Source organism: Narcine bancroftii, chromosome 6 (assembly GCF_036971445.1).
Source record: "Narcine bancroftii isolate sNarBan1 chromosome 6, sNarBan1.hap1, whole genome shotgun sequence".
Taxonomy (NCBI): Eukaryota; Metazoa; Chordata; class Chondrichthyes; order Torpediniformes; family Narcinidae; genus Narcine; species Narcine bancroftii.
In genome coordinates this window covers 61849068-61863950 of record NC_091474.1, presented here as the reverse complement: position 1 = coordinate 61863950, position 14883 = coordinate 61849068, and the positions used below count along the sequence as shown (strand labels likewise).

At 36.4% G+C, this 14883-nt stretch overlaps 1 protein-coding gene across 3 annotated transcripts in view; it reads right to left on the bottom strand.

Moving 5' to 3' along the window:
* The window catches only part of ero1b (endoplasmic reticulum oxidoreductase 1 beta), a 91621-nt gene that overhangs the window by 46457 nt on the left and 30281 nt on the right, over window positions 1-14883 (bottom strand). For all 3 annotated transcript variants that reach the window (XM_069885057.1, XM_069885056.1, XM_069885055.1), the window contains exons 2-6: window positions 8437-8556; window positions 7829-7912; window positions 5161-5202; window positions 4813-4883; window positions 1745-1818 (exon numbers count right to left, since the gene is read on the bottom strand). In XM_069885057.1, the coding sequence (XP_069741158.1) occupies window positions 1745-1818; window positions 4813-4883; window positions 5161-5202; window positions 7829-7912; window positions 8437-8556 (391 nt within the window). The remainder of the gene's footprint in view (window positions 1-1744; window positions 1819-4812; window positions 4884-5160; window positions 5203-7828; window positions 7913-8436; window positions 8557-14883) is intronic.

Sequence of the window (14883 nt, the reverse complement as noted above, 5' to 3'; positions counted from 1 at the left end):
ATTGGATTGTAACCATTCTGATGGTCATTTCATTTGACTCATGGCTGGATATTGGAAGCATCGTGGAAGTCAATAGTTTTGTTTCCCTTATGCAAGGAAGAGGGGAGTTGTGACAATCATTTGTATGAAAGGACATTTTTCTGGGAGCAACTCAACAAGGATTTGTGAATTTTTGGCAGTCCGATCACACAGTCTCTCTCATCTCCTTTGTAATAATTTCTGTACAACAGTTTAAAAATCTGAGTTTCAATATAGGATTTCTAAGATTGAACTTTGGGAATGACTTTCCAGAATTGTGCCTAAGCTATGTTTTGGGTAATCCACACATACACAGGTACTTTTGTGCTTAGTTGGAGAAGTTTAGATTTAAGTAAGATGCTATATTATCAATAGTTATTAATAAATATATTATTTTAAAAATAACACTGTCTTGGTGAATTTCTATTGCTGCTGTTCTGCGACATAACATCACATTGCAAATTTGCTTTAAAAAGTTATTTCCAACTACATCCAAAATGTCTCCAACTCTCACAGATACCTGCAAAAACTGAAAAGGCCTTCTGACAACACAAACCATTAAAAGATCATTAGTTTGGTTTGTGGCCAAGGTCTTGGTTTTTTTCCTGGTCCATTGTATGTCATGGAAAAGGCATGCCAACAAAGTTGGCAGTAATTTTAGAGGATGTCTGGCTTGCAATTTTGCATGGTTGCAGGGCTAGAACAGATGACTATTATGAGCCAGTAAATTTGACCAGTTGCAAATTTCCTATCAGCTACAATGCAATTCAAACTTACATCTTTGAATCAATAACACAGACCTCTAAATGTTTATTCAATAACAACCACCAAAGTACCATCCCTAAAAACATATTCACTGTCAAATCTTTAAAAAAGTGGAGAGTTATGGGGAGAGATTAAACAAATTTAGGTTGTTTTCTCTGATATATAGGAGGATGAGAGAGGGATATAAAATGATGAGAGGCATTGCTAGAGTGAAAAGAAAGAATCTTTTCCCGCAGAGCAAAAGCATCACACACTAGAGGACGTGGATTTAGGGTGGGGGGAAGAAGTTTAAGGGAAATAGGTGGGAAAATACTTTGCATAAAGTGCAATTGGGTGTCAGTAGTGATGGAAGCAGATACAATAAAAGCATTTAAGAGCCTTCCAGATGGACACATGAACATGAAGGAGATGGAGGGATACAAGGTGCAAGCAGATTTTTAGTTTGATTTGGATGTCATGTTTGGCACGGACACATGGACTGAAGGGCCAGTTCCAGTGCTAAACTGTTCTATGTGCTAACTGTAGATGCTAACTCCACATTTGTTCTTTCTGATGCAGGCAACAACAACAAAAATTTGAGAAAAAAAGGTATTTAATTGAGAAACTATTGAAAGTGAAAAAATCTACGGTAAAATTCATAATTAAAATAATCACTAATCAATCTCTTAACACTAGTCTTGATGATTCTGGGTGAATTTTCAAAGTCGACTTTTTCATGAATGTTCATTAGAAGATAATGTGCAATCCCTAATTTAAAATCATATACAATGTAAATTATAGTTATAATGAAAATTGTGGATAACAGCTGCAATTGTTGAAGTTCCAAGCAACATTTTGACGAGTCACTATTATTATTGGCAATTTTTTTTGTTGCTAAACTTCACTTCTTCCTTCAACATTTTCAATTATCCCTACAATTCCTTTGGCTAAAAACTGAATCAGATGTTCAGAAAATCCTTACCATCAAGTTCACAGAAATGGTCTTGTGCATCATCGTATCTTGCCCAATCAATAAAAGCCTTTTTTGTTTGGTTACTAAGAACAAAAACCAGAACAATTTGAGACAGAACTACAAACACAATACATTGGACAAAACAAATGTACAAGTCACACTGGCCAACAAGTTGATGAAAATATGTTTACTTTATAAAATAACTAAGGAGCAATTGGAACAGTAAACTTTAGAACCTCATTTCACATAACACCTCTTCCCACCCCACCAACAGCCAAAATGGGCTATAGTAACCAATTGAAAAGTTGATTGGGAGCATCTAAAAATTGGAAGAAAACTTTTGATAAAGTATGGTTTGTAGATATGGTACATATCTTGTGAAAGATTTTTAAAACTTTTTACGAATGACAGTATAAAGTGTAATATATCTGATTCAATTACTGTAGTGAAGTCTCAATGTACAAGTTAAAGAAATATAAAATCAACCATATAATAGGAGTGATTAAAATTATACAGAAGATAGTTCAAGAGGATATAGAGTAGAACAATAAATGGTTGTAAAGAGAGAAATTATGCTTTTAGATCTCTTTCTAAAACAAATTAGTATCAGTGCATTCTACTGAAGCAATTTCTGAAAATACATTTCATTTTCTAAAGTGTTCATTATGTAACATGGTTTTCCAACACTAAAAGTCAGTGGCAATGTTATATTCCTCTGACCTACCTCCTCATGAAGTATTACTGATATTGCCTGAATAAATCTCTTTCTTTAACTTTGTCCTGGTCTAAAATGTAAAGTCAAATCAAATTGGAATAAAGAATTATATGATGTAAAAAGATTTAGGAGTAAGGTCAATTACTGCTGCCATGTATGCTGAAGTAATGACAGCTTTTGAGATCTTGGATAAAAAAAATTTGTATTATTGTTGGAAAACATTCACTGCTCTCCCAAATCCCATCAGAAATTAGGGTTTATTCATTGAAGTTGAATCTGAAGCCATATTTACCATCCAGAATGTATTTTATTGAAAGAGAAATGTTCTATAATTTTAGCATTTTGCTAAACAAAACTAATTGAAATTAATTTCTGCAAGTATAAAAATCCCTTTTTAAATTTTTTTTCAAAAATTATACATAGTGACATTTTTAATATATTTTACACTTTTCCTCACAAAGAAAATCAAAAACAACAGTTCCCTGCTCCCTCCTCCCCTTCTATACATACAAATTTGTTCACCTCCAGAGCTTACATATATTTTAAGTACAGGTACACGATCCTTTATCCAGAACCCTTGGGGGACAGTGTGTTCTGAATTTCGGATTTTTCCGGTTTTCGGAAAGCCTACCCGAATTTTGCTGCTGTATCCACCCCTACTCCCTTCCAGTCACCCGGCTGCCTCCCCCAACCACCGGTCCCTCAGCCGCCCAGACGTCTCCCCTGACCGCTGGTCCCTCGGCCGCCTCTCTCGACCACCTGTCCCTCAGCCGCCTCACCCAGCCGCCCGTCCCTCGGCCACCTCCCCCGACTGCCTGTCCCTCGGCCGCCTCCCCCGACCGCCCGTCCCTCGGCTGCCTCCCCCGACCGCCCGTCCCTCGGCTGCCTCCCCCAACTGCCCGTCCCTCAGCCTCCTCCCCCGACTGCCAGTCCCCACTTGCCGGATTTTGGAGCTTTCTGGATTTTAGATGTCCAGATAAAGGATCATGTACCTGTATATAGAGTACAGTTGAGGAAACTACATTTTTAGATATATAATAGCTATTTTTATATCTTGTTTTGTTCCTTTTTATTACTGTATCTAGGCCCCTATATGGTCCAGGTATGGCTGCCAGACCTTTACAAAAGGATCATATTTATCCTTTAAATTATGTGTTTTTCCATCGGTATACAGCAATTCATTTCTGCATTCCATCGTGCTATAAGTAGAAGGGAGTCTGACTTCCAAGTTATCGTGATATATTTTTTTGCTCTAGCCAGTACTACTTTTATAAATGAGATTTAATATTTGGTCGATTTTTCACTTATTTCCATGAAATTACCTAATAGATATAGCTCCAGGTCACCCGTGAAGGCCACTCCTGTTATCCTGGTTAATTTTTCTGTGATTTCTTGCTAAAATGGCCTCACTTCCATGCATGACTATGTGGTATGTAAATAAGTTCCTGCCTCAGTCCCACATCTGAAATTTCAGCTTTTGATCTGTGTAACTTTTGTGGGGTAAGATATAATTGGTGTAAAAATTTAAATTGAACCAGTCCATATCTTGCATTTATAATTGATGTCATGCTGTCCTTACATCAATCTGACCAGCTTCTTTCTGATATCACCACACCCGTCCAAAATCCCATCTTCAAGGTGCACAAAATATTCACAATTAAAAAAAAACATATTTTACAATGTGAAGGGGAAAAGGATAACAAGTGAATGAGCAAACTGAATTAGAGGTCAAACCAGAAGTGGAGTATAGAAGGGCAACACATACAAAGTTCTGAATGATTTCTTGTACTTTTAAGAGGATAATTACAGTATTCTCAGTTTATGATATAGGAACTAAAAGATAGGAGAAAGATTGTGAAGTATAGGCTGCCCCTGGATTATGCAAGTTTCAGTTCTCCTGAACAGTCCATAAATTGATTTGTCAGAATCATCCAATTTCTATAGTAATTACATAATTTTACATACATTTGTTAGAATTCTTTCATTTCATTGAATAATCAACATCAACCAAAATTAAATTCCAGTTATACTGTACCAGTTATTACTGAATACAATGAAACATTTTATTAGTGCTATCTTGAAAAATTCTTTAAAAACGACAGGTAGAGTTTCATATAGTCAGGTCATTTGTAACCTGGGGAGCTCCTCATTGCAAGTGCAAGAGGGAGGACATATTAAGGGATTCAGCATCTTCACAGATGGAAAAATTCCAGCTTTTGTACAAATTACTCAAGTGAGAGGAGAGGGATAACAAAAAAGTAGTGATGGTGAAAATCAGGAATTGAAATTAATACTAAATTTGAACCACAAAATAATATCATCAAAACAATTGCAAGAGCCAAATCACCAAATATTTAATTACCTCAATGTGCTGTTGACAGCTCCCAACTTATTTGCTTCCTCACAGTCTTGCAACTCTTCTGCATTCACCTCCTATATAAAAAAAATGCAAATCAACTATTCATCTAAATGGATTTATAAACCAGTTATCTGTATTGATAAGTATATAAGTATACTGATTTTACATATACAGTAAAAGCACATGTTTATTGCAACATAATAAGCTTTCACAAATCAAGAATTTACACATTTTCTGTGGTATTCTCCCAATTTAACAGAAACTTATCAAGCAATTGTAACTTTGAATGCTTTATTCATTAGCTTTCTGAAAGAGTAGTTAGACAAAAAGTTCATGCACATATAAACTTACTTTATTGAAATTAGCTGCTTTAATTCCAATTGGAATCTCACTCTAAAAATGAAACATAGTGTTAAAATGATAACACAAACTGAAATAATATTTCAGAACTCTCCTCTAAATTAAGTGTGCAAATCATTTCAACTCAGCTTTGGTGCAATCATACCACAAAGTAGATCATTTAGTAGAATGGGCAAGAAATTTTCATGGAACTTTTCAATAACGTAAAGGGATAACCGATGATGTTTACTATATTTCAGATTGTGGCCCTATGTGATCATCCTAGACATCTTTTCACCTGCTCACCACAGGCTTCAGATATCTGTATCATTTCCAACTACTATTATGCCTTGGTCAGGCTAGAACTTATACATCACTGCTTCATTTCATCAGTACATAATAATACAGTAAAATCCTGGCTGGATATGCAATGTTCTGGTTGCCCGAGACTTATACTGCTTAATTAATACTCCTGCAATAAGCATAAACAGCTTTAAAAATTTTTTTAAAAGTGCAAAATGTGAAGTTATTTGAAAAAAATCAGTATTGTAGTCCTTAATTATGTAAAGTTAACTTTAATCAGGCAATTCCTGGAACTTACAAAATTTAAATTCAAATCTTGGTTGCTGGCATTGTAACAGTTGCACAAGCCACTATGCTAACCATGCTGCCATCATAATTAACTCATCCCCCCCCCCCCCCCACCCCACACCACTGAGGTTTACAGATAAAGCCATACTAATATACTTAATAATATACTAATAAAGGTAAAGACTCTTACTGGGCATGGATAAGGAGAGTTGCTCTAGCAGCCAGCTCTTCATCCTGGGCACCACCATTTTATTCAAACAAAACTTTATTGAAACTTTATTCGAACAGCTGCTGTGGGCAGGGCTCGACTGGGGCAATCCGCTGGCTGAACGTTTACTCCCATCTTCACCAAGAGGTTGTCTGTTGCTTCGGAGAACATTTACTTCTACATTTTAAAAATTTATTTATTCTTATTTGTTTTAATTTTATTTACAGTATTGTGTTTATTTCCTTGATTTTTTTTGCCAGTTGCTTGAATTCTGGAAACCGGGGATTTTACTGTATAATGGTTTCAATTTTTTTTTGCTTCCAAATAACGTATGTTGGAAGATTTCAGGGCTAAATAAAATACTATCTTGCTACATTTCAGAAATGTTTTGAGTAATGTTGACATTCAAATGTATATTACCTAAGTTTTATGGTGGAAGCTTTTGGGTGGGTAAATCCTACACAAAAAAATTGACCTTACCAAAAAAAAAGAAAGCTTTCACGTGGAAAAGAAAAACAAGTTATTACTTTTCAGCAGAAAAGCTTCCATTCCAGTAATAAATATTAGACATGCACAATTTACATCAATAATTTTGATTTTTTTTTACATCAATTATATCTTAACCACAGAAGTTGAATAGATTGAAATCAGATTTATCAGATGTGGTGAGGAGGTAGAATCTTTCATACATTCAACATGGTATAACCATAACCATATAAAAATTACAGCACGGAAACAGGCCAATTTGGCCCTTCTAGTTCGCACTGATCCAAGTACCGTCCTCTAATCCCACTTACCAGCACTCTACCCATATCCCTCCTTCCCCCTCCCATCCATATATTTATTCAATTCTTTCTTAAATGACAAAATTGACCCTGCCTCCACCACCTTTCCCGGAAGCCCATTCCACACAGTAACCACTCTCTGAGTAAAGAAGTTCCCCCTCAAGTTACTCTTAAACCTTTGCCCGTCAACTCTCAACCCATGACCTTTTGTATCTATCTCTCCTACTCTCAATGGGAAAAGCCTTTCCACATCAACACTATCTAGCCCTCTCATTATCTTAAATTCCTCTATCAAATCCCCTCTCAGCCTTCTACATTCCAAGGAATAAAGACCTAATTTGCTCAATCTCTCCTTGTATTCCAGATGCTGAAACCCAGGCACCATTTTTGTAAATCTTCTCTGCACTCTCTCTATCTTGTTAATATCCTTCCTGTAAATCGGTGACCAGAACTGCACACAGTACTCTAAATTTGACCTCACCAATGCCTTGTACAGTTTCATCATTACTTCCCAACTCCTATATTCTATGCACTGATTTATATAGGCAAACATACTAAAGGCCTTCTTCACCACCCTATCCACATGCGCCGTTATTCCTAGATCTTTCTGCTCCACTGCATTCTTCAATGGTCTTGTCCAAATGTGAAACCTTTTTGAATGTCTATAAGTAATTTTCTACAAGTTATAGTTGTTGTTTTTCCATCAAATCCTGATCTGTTTTTATTAGAAAATATTGAAGGTATAGTCCCTAAATAGAAATTATCAATTTACCAATTAAAATTTGCATACACATGACTGACCAATCTCATTTATTATGGTAAAGATGAAAATGTCATGATGATCACTTCTTATTCACGTTTTTTTTAATTAATACAGTGTGAATGTCTATGTGATCTTTGATTTTCAATTGAATTATGCTTTAGAGAGACAAAATTGAGGACTCTTTTGACTGAAGTTTTATGATCACCAAAATTCTTAATTTTCTAAACGTCAAAACTAGGAACAAACATCCCAACCCTTCAACCAAAACCAGGAATAAAATGCAAAACATTCAATTCTACTCATCAACGTAACATTTGTAAATAGAAACTTTACCTCAGAACAAGGCTCTACATGGCAGTCCTTAATTGAACAATGCCCATCATTTAACCAGAAAGGACAGGGACGCTTCAAATTTACCTATTAAGAGAAAGTACTTAATATAATTTGACCAGACTGCATCTAAACAATCATTTTCAAAACAATATAACAAGCAATGTAGAGAAATACAGAAAAGTGAAAAGAAAATGCAGAGAAATAAGGGAAAACGCACATCAAGATATGGTCAAAAAAGTTACACACCAGTCTTAAGTCATTTCAAGCATATTTAATCTTAATTCAAGACAATTGCTAGTGCGTGATGTGAAAACATGCTGGATCCCAGACTCGAAATTACAGGATTAAGGTAGATGTACATTTTGCAGCCACAGATTGAACACAGTAGAACAAATTCAAGGCTAATGAAAATAAATCCTTGTTTTAGCCGCACATCAACGTGATGAATCAGTAGTCAGCTTTACCTTAAAGAGCAAGTAAATATACTTCTGTTAGTTCTGCCTTAGCTCCCCACACATACAGTTCCTCTAACCATGGAACAAATACAAAATGACATGCATTTCCATGTTCTTTATGAAAATGAACTTGAAATATTTTAAGTATCTTACTTTGTAATATCTGAAGTAGTCTCTTTCCTGCAATTTCTGTAATTTAGGAAATATCTTGTAACTGTTGAAGTCATCAATACTTTCTATGTCACAGAAGCAATCATCCAAGACACCCGTCAACTATAAGAGATAAAATTTTCATACATACAAAATGTACTTAATTAAATACTTGAAGATTGTAATTGTAAATGCACGAGTTCATCAACATTCAAACAAAAACAAATTGAAGTACAGGTAGTTCCTGACTTAAGACCGTAATGGGGATGGAAGGATTGTTGTAACTCACCTTTGATCATAAGTCGGGGAACGGGGACCTCAGGCTGTCGCAGGGAATGGGGACTTCAGGCTGCCAGGGGGAACGGGGACTTTGGGCTGCTGCCGGGAGAAAGGACCACTGTATGTGGTAATTTTAATACAAAATATGGACTTGTACAATAGTTTTAATAAAGATTTTTTAAAAATTTTGGTGCAGGTGAACGTAACTTGTGTAGGTTGGAAGTTGAGAACTACCACAATTTAATGTCACATAAAGAAGGTCTGCTTACATTTGACCTATTCCAATCTTTACTTCTGGAATGATAGCAATGATTGGGGTGTCACGGTTGACATTGCAGTTAGTGCAACGCCTTTACTGCACCAGTGATCGAGACTTGGGTTCAAATCCTGCGCTGTTTGTAAGGAGATTGCACACTCTCCCATTTCTGTGTAGGTTTTCCCCAGGTCTCGGTTTCCTTCCACCATTCAAAGCATATCATAGTTGTAGGTTAATTAGGTGGCATGGACTCGGGGGCTGAAATTGTGTGTTATTATGCTGTATGTCTAAATTAAATTAAAAATCTGGTTATGAAAGGTATGGCTAGCAATTCCCCATGCATGCATCACAAAGTTTGTGATTCCTGAACAGTTTCTGACAGTCTTGAAATCTGGCGGTGTGGAGAATTAAGTGAGTTAGTTACCTGGCCATCAAAATTTATTTCAGATACTTTTTCAGTGCTGACGTGCCTACCCTTCCCCTATCTTCCCACTCAATCTCAGTGTGGAGAGCATACTGATCGAGTCACTAGAAGAGCAGCTTTCAGAAATACTAGCTTGAATCTCACCAAAGCAGCAGGGAAATTTAATTTTGAGTGATTATATAAATCTAGATTTTCGACTAATTTCAACAAGGACAAAAAGTAAAACACGAAAGTCTGCATAAACTGTGGTTTTTCAACAACCATTATTATCGCAAAAACCCATGTGGAGGAGGAGTGAGATTATGAAGTGATCAATTAGGGATAAATGCAAATTACTCTCAAAATTAGAATGGAAATATTCATCAAACTGAATGACAACTTTGTTTTGTACAAGAGCAGCACCATGCTGAAGAATGCAAGAGAGATTAAGTATTCCCTATGCCATAGGTGCTCTAAGGGATACTTAAGTGCTACGTGGGTGGGAAGAAAAAGTTTGAAAACCACTGTTGTAATCGTACCTCATTGACTTATTATGTGCAGGGTTTCATAGCTCCAAAGGAAATGGGCCAATGATAATTTTTCTCAAGCAAAGTATTTCAGTAACAATTGGGTCTAGGGCAGTGATTCTCAACCTTCCCTTCCCACTCACATCCCACCTTAAACAATCCCTTACTAATTACAGAGCACTGATGGCATAGGGATTACTTCAAGTGGGATGTGAGTGGAAAGAAAAAGGTTGAGAATCACTGGTTTAAACTGTCTATTATCCTAAAAAATTTCAACAGGACAAATTTAATTATTGTTAGGACTCCACTGGAGATAGCTAATTGCTTAAAAAAAAACATGTTTCTGAGAGACCAGCAAATAAACCAACTTAACATTTGAAGCTATTGTCCAAGAAAAAATTGGGGAACCTCAAAGCTCGAGCCAAAACTGTATGTCAAATACTACCATTTTCCATTCTTGTGTGACAAGAGAATTGACTACTGGATATTATCACCTAATATAGTGTCATCCATAATGTTTGGGACAGATACTTTTTTCCATTATTTCCTCCTGTGCTCCATAGTTTTAAATTTGTAATTAAACAATTCACATGTGATTAAAGTGCACATTCCAGATTTTATTCAAGGTTATTTGTACAGGGTCTTCCCAACTTAGGACTGTAATTGGGACCAAAGGATTGCTCGTATCGTGAAATGGACATAAATATGAATTTTGACCGCGCGTGTGGAGTACTGAAGTCTTAAAGCAAATTTTTTATCAAATCATTTTTTCATCGTAGATTTAACATTAACAACTTAAAGTTTTCTGAATATATCAATCAACCTTAGCGAACCTTTCCACATTCTGTTCCAGGCTTACCCTTTTAGTTGGTGTCCCAGGGTCCATAGGCTGGATGTAGCCATCTTGATTCTGCATGTGCGAGTCTTTGATTGGCGCATGCACTGTGCGTTCATGCAGTGTTCAGTTGGCGTATAAACGAGTGTTAAGCGCCCTGACAATATTGAATTCACACTCTTAACTCTCGCACATGTGCTAACCCATTGCGCATGAGCCAACCGAAGACTCATGCATTCGCACAGCAATCTAGATGCCCAACCTATGGACATTGACTTACAAGGTAAGTACGCACATTTTGGCTCTCACATGCCCTGTATCCCTATTATAGTTTGCCAATTACAACATAAACTGCTAAATTTTATATTTTTCTTATATATTTAAAAAAAGATTTGGTCTTATGTATAGGTCGCAAGTCAGGGAGTACCTGTATACATTTTGTTTTGAGCATGGCAGAGCATCACCAAAGAAGATACTCAGCACCTGGTGATGTCTATGAATCAGACTTCACGCAGTCACTGCTTGCAAGGGATATGTAACAAAGTTCTAAACACGATTACTTTAATATACATACCATTGTAATATTACGGTGCTGTGAACTGAGGGGACTATCAAGTGGTGTAATTTCTACATGGTCAAACCAAAATGCATACAAATAACCTTGAATAAAATCTGGAATGTGCACTTTAATCATGTGAATTGTTTAATTACAAATTTAAAACTGTGGAGCACAGGGGAAAATAAAAGAAAAAAGTGCCTTTGTATCAAACATTATCGAGGACACAAATTATAAAACTTTATACAATCAAACCCATTATATGGAATTCAAGCAATCAGTAGCCTCAAACAATCAGCAAAATAATCATGGAAAACAAATAGGTAAAAAAATACATAAGTTTAAAATTGGCGCAACTTGCCGTTAGTTCACCAATCACGCAACATGCAAACTCAAGCAACCACAAAATTCACTTATCTGGCAGCTACCATTCACCCAAGTGCTAAATACCATGTTAAATCTCCTGTCATTCATCATATCACGTTTTTACATAACAATTTCTGACATAAATCATTGTTAAGTACTATAGATTATTGTACTTAACAATGATCATATAACTGAGGTGTTAGATTAATTCTAAAGCCATTAAAAATTCCTTACAATATGTGTATACAAAGAAATTTACTAGTGATGAGTCACCTTAACAATACCTTTATACTAAATTAGAAGTCTTGCACGCATATCATATAACAATCCAAAGATGATAATGAATAAGATAAGCAGTTTTACCACTCTAACAACAGATATTTTAAATAATCAGATTTAAATTATTTCAGATTAATGAAATAGTGGAAAATTGGGAAACTTGTTCAAAATTTAGTAGAATCCATTCCTCAGTCAAAAAAGGATAATTTTTCACGATTATTAGAGGTGCATTTTTTTAAAAAAGATGAGTAATCCACATAATACTGAATGGGAAGAAGTTCACATATAGGTCCATCTTTAAAGTTCTAAAAAAAAATTGAGACATCAGTCTTCAGAACTTTAAAATGGTTCAATCTAGACTGGTCTCACTTTACCATTTCATTATCAACTGAAAATTCTCACATCTTCCTAAACTACAGTGAACCTTCAAATATCTGTCTTCAAATATTCTGGCCTAGTTATCACCATATTTTTAAAACATCCAATGATAATCATTTAGCTCTGTCTCCTTGAGTTATCACTAATCAAGATATCTTTATTATGCATTTCAGAAGGTAAAGCTATCATGTTTTAACAAAACCTTTGTTTCTCCTTTGCTTGTCCCCCAATTAGTCTCCTAAACACTGGAATATCCAAAATCAACCATTTTCTCCAGATCATGTAGGAATGGGCAATAAATATCGTTATATTAAGATAAAATTAAGAAAAGGCTCCAATTTTTATCTGCTTCAATAATCATTTCAAATTTAAAAAGGTTTCTTTTGTACAAGTTAAGCTATTTTTATCAAAGATTTTTCAAAGTGCATGACATGTGTGAATTTAATCTTTAACACAAGCCAACTAACTAAAATGATAAAGGCAACATGTCATTAAATGAGATTAAGTAAAAGGATTAGAATTCAAAACGAGCAAGCAATGCTTCTGTTTTACTGCAACTCCCCCTGAATGCTGGATTTTTGGTACAGATTATCACTGTAAAAAGGACAAGTTTAATTAATTTCTTTAAATTCTATCTCTGCAGTACAGATTGCCAGATGACAAAATTGGAGCAAGGATAGTGAATGTTATGTAGTAGAAAACATCGTAAAAATATCTTTTTTTCCCCCTTTTTATATAGTTGAAATCAGGAAGCTTCAGATTTAAAGCTACTAAAATAGTACTGACTACACCAATGGTTCTCAACCTTTTTTTTTCCACTCACATCCCACTTTAAGCAATCCCTATGCCATCGGTGCGCTGTGATTAGAAAGGAATTGCTTAAGGTGGGATGTGAGTGGGAAGGGAAGGTTGAGAATCACTGCTCTGACCCAATTGTTACTGAAATATTTGGCTTGAGAAAAAATGTCATTGGCCCATTTCCTTTGGAGTTCTGAAACTGTGCACATAACAAATCAATTAGGTACGATTAAAGCAGTGGTTTTCAAACTTTTTCTTTCCACCCACATACCACTTTAAGCAATCCCTTACTAATCATAGAGCACCCAGGGCACAGGGAATACTTAAAGTGATATGTGAGTGAAAAGGAAAGGGCTGAGAACCTCTGGATTAGATTCTCCATGGAGGTAATGACAAATGTGTCTGGACAAGGAGAATGGGAAAGAGAAACCAGTGAAAATTGCACAAAGATAGCTCCAGATTGTGAAGCTTGCAGACAAGATCTTATGCTATTATTTGGATGCTTGGGGATTACTGTATTGGAAAATGAAGGAGAGAAAAGCAAATTCATAGGCAAAACAGCAAAAGGCAAGGAATTATTTTTGCAGAAGTTAAATGAATAAACAAACCAAGATATGCCAATAAATTGCAACATTTGAGAAGACAGCAGGTCCAATGCCCCTGATGATTTCACTTGCGACTTATAGATTGCATTAGGGAACAGGAGTTGGATAAACTCCAGATTGTCCCTTAGGCCAAGGGGCTGATCGACAGCAGTAACAAAGAGGCAGTAACACCTAGAATGCAGGAGCTGGTTGAGTGTCACAGAGGGAAAGAGAATAGGCAATACAGAGCACTTTTGTGGCTGTGTGGTGAATATCTGCCAAGCTGTCTGTCTCCCTTATGGCGAGGCTTGCTGTACTAACATTGGCTGTGCATTATCTCTACTGTTAAGGACACTCCCCTTGGGTATAACTGTGTATGCACCTATTGTCTTTCATTATTGTACCATGAGTTTCTGCTAATAAAAGCCATAATTATTGTTTGACCACATCATATTTGTCTACTTCATCAACTGGCACTTCAATTTTATTAGCAAAAATGGATGCAGTACTCAAGCCAGAGCGGCTGATAATTAACCAGTCTGCCCTGAGGGCCAGAGAAATTTTCAACCACTGGATTGCTTGTTTCGATTACTACATGGCTCGAAACAGCGTGGTCAATGAGGCGATACAGTGGGGCCATCTGAACTCTCTGCTGGGTGAGATCCCTTTTGCCATAATGCAAGGAGTTACCACTCTGGCTATAGCCTGGGAACGTCTGACTGCTTACTATGCAGCGCCATGGAATGTGGTGCTTGCTCGACACCAGTTGCTGACTGGACGCCAGAAACCTTGAGAAAGTTATACTGCCTATCCACTGGCTCTCAACTCACTGGCCAATGAATGTGATGTCAGGGCAGTCAATGTGCAACAACATCGCAATGCCTTGATGCTGGATGCTTTAGTCAACGGGATTGACTCCAGTTACATCTGACTGAGGCTGCTGGAGATGGAGCCCTTAAGCTACAACTGGCCAGTCACTCTAGCCAAAACACTGAGAAGTGCCATGCGGTCTAGTGAAATGCTAGAAACCAAAAAGGAAACCCAGGAGTTCTGGAACCCCGAAGGAAAGAAAAAAGCAAACTCCTGAAAAATGCTACTTCTGTGATAAGAGCTGGCACCCTAGAAAGAAGTGCCTGGCTCGATTTGCTACCTGCAGCTACTGTGGGAAACTCAGGACTTTGCTAAAGTG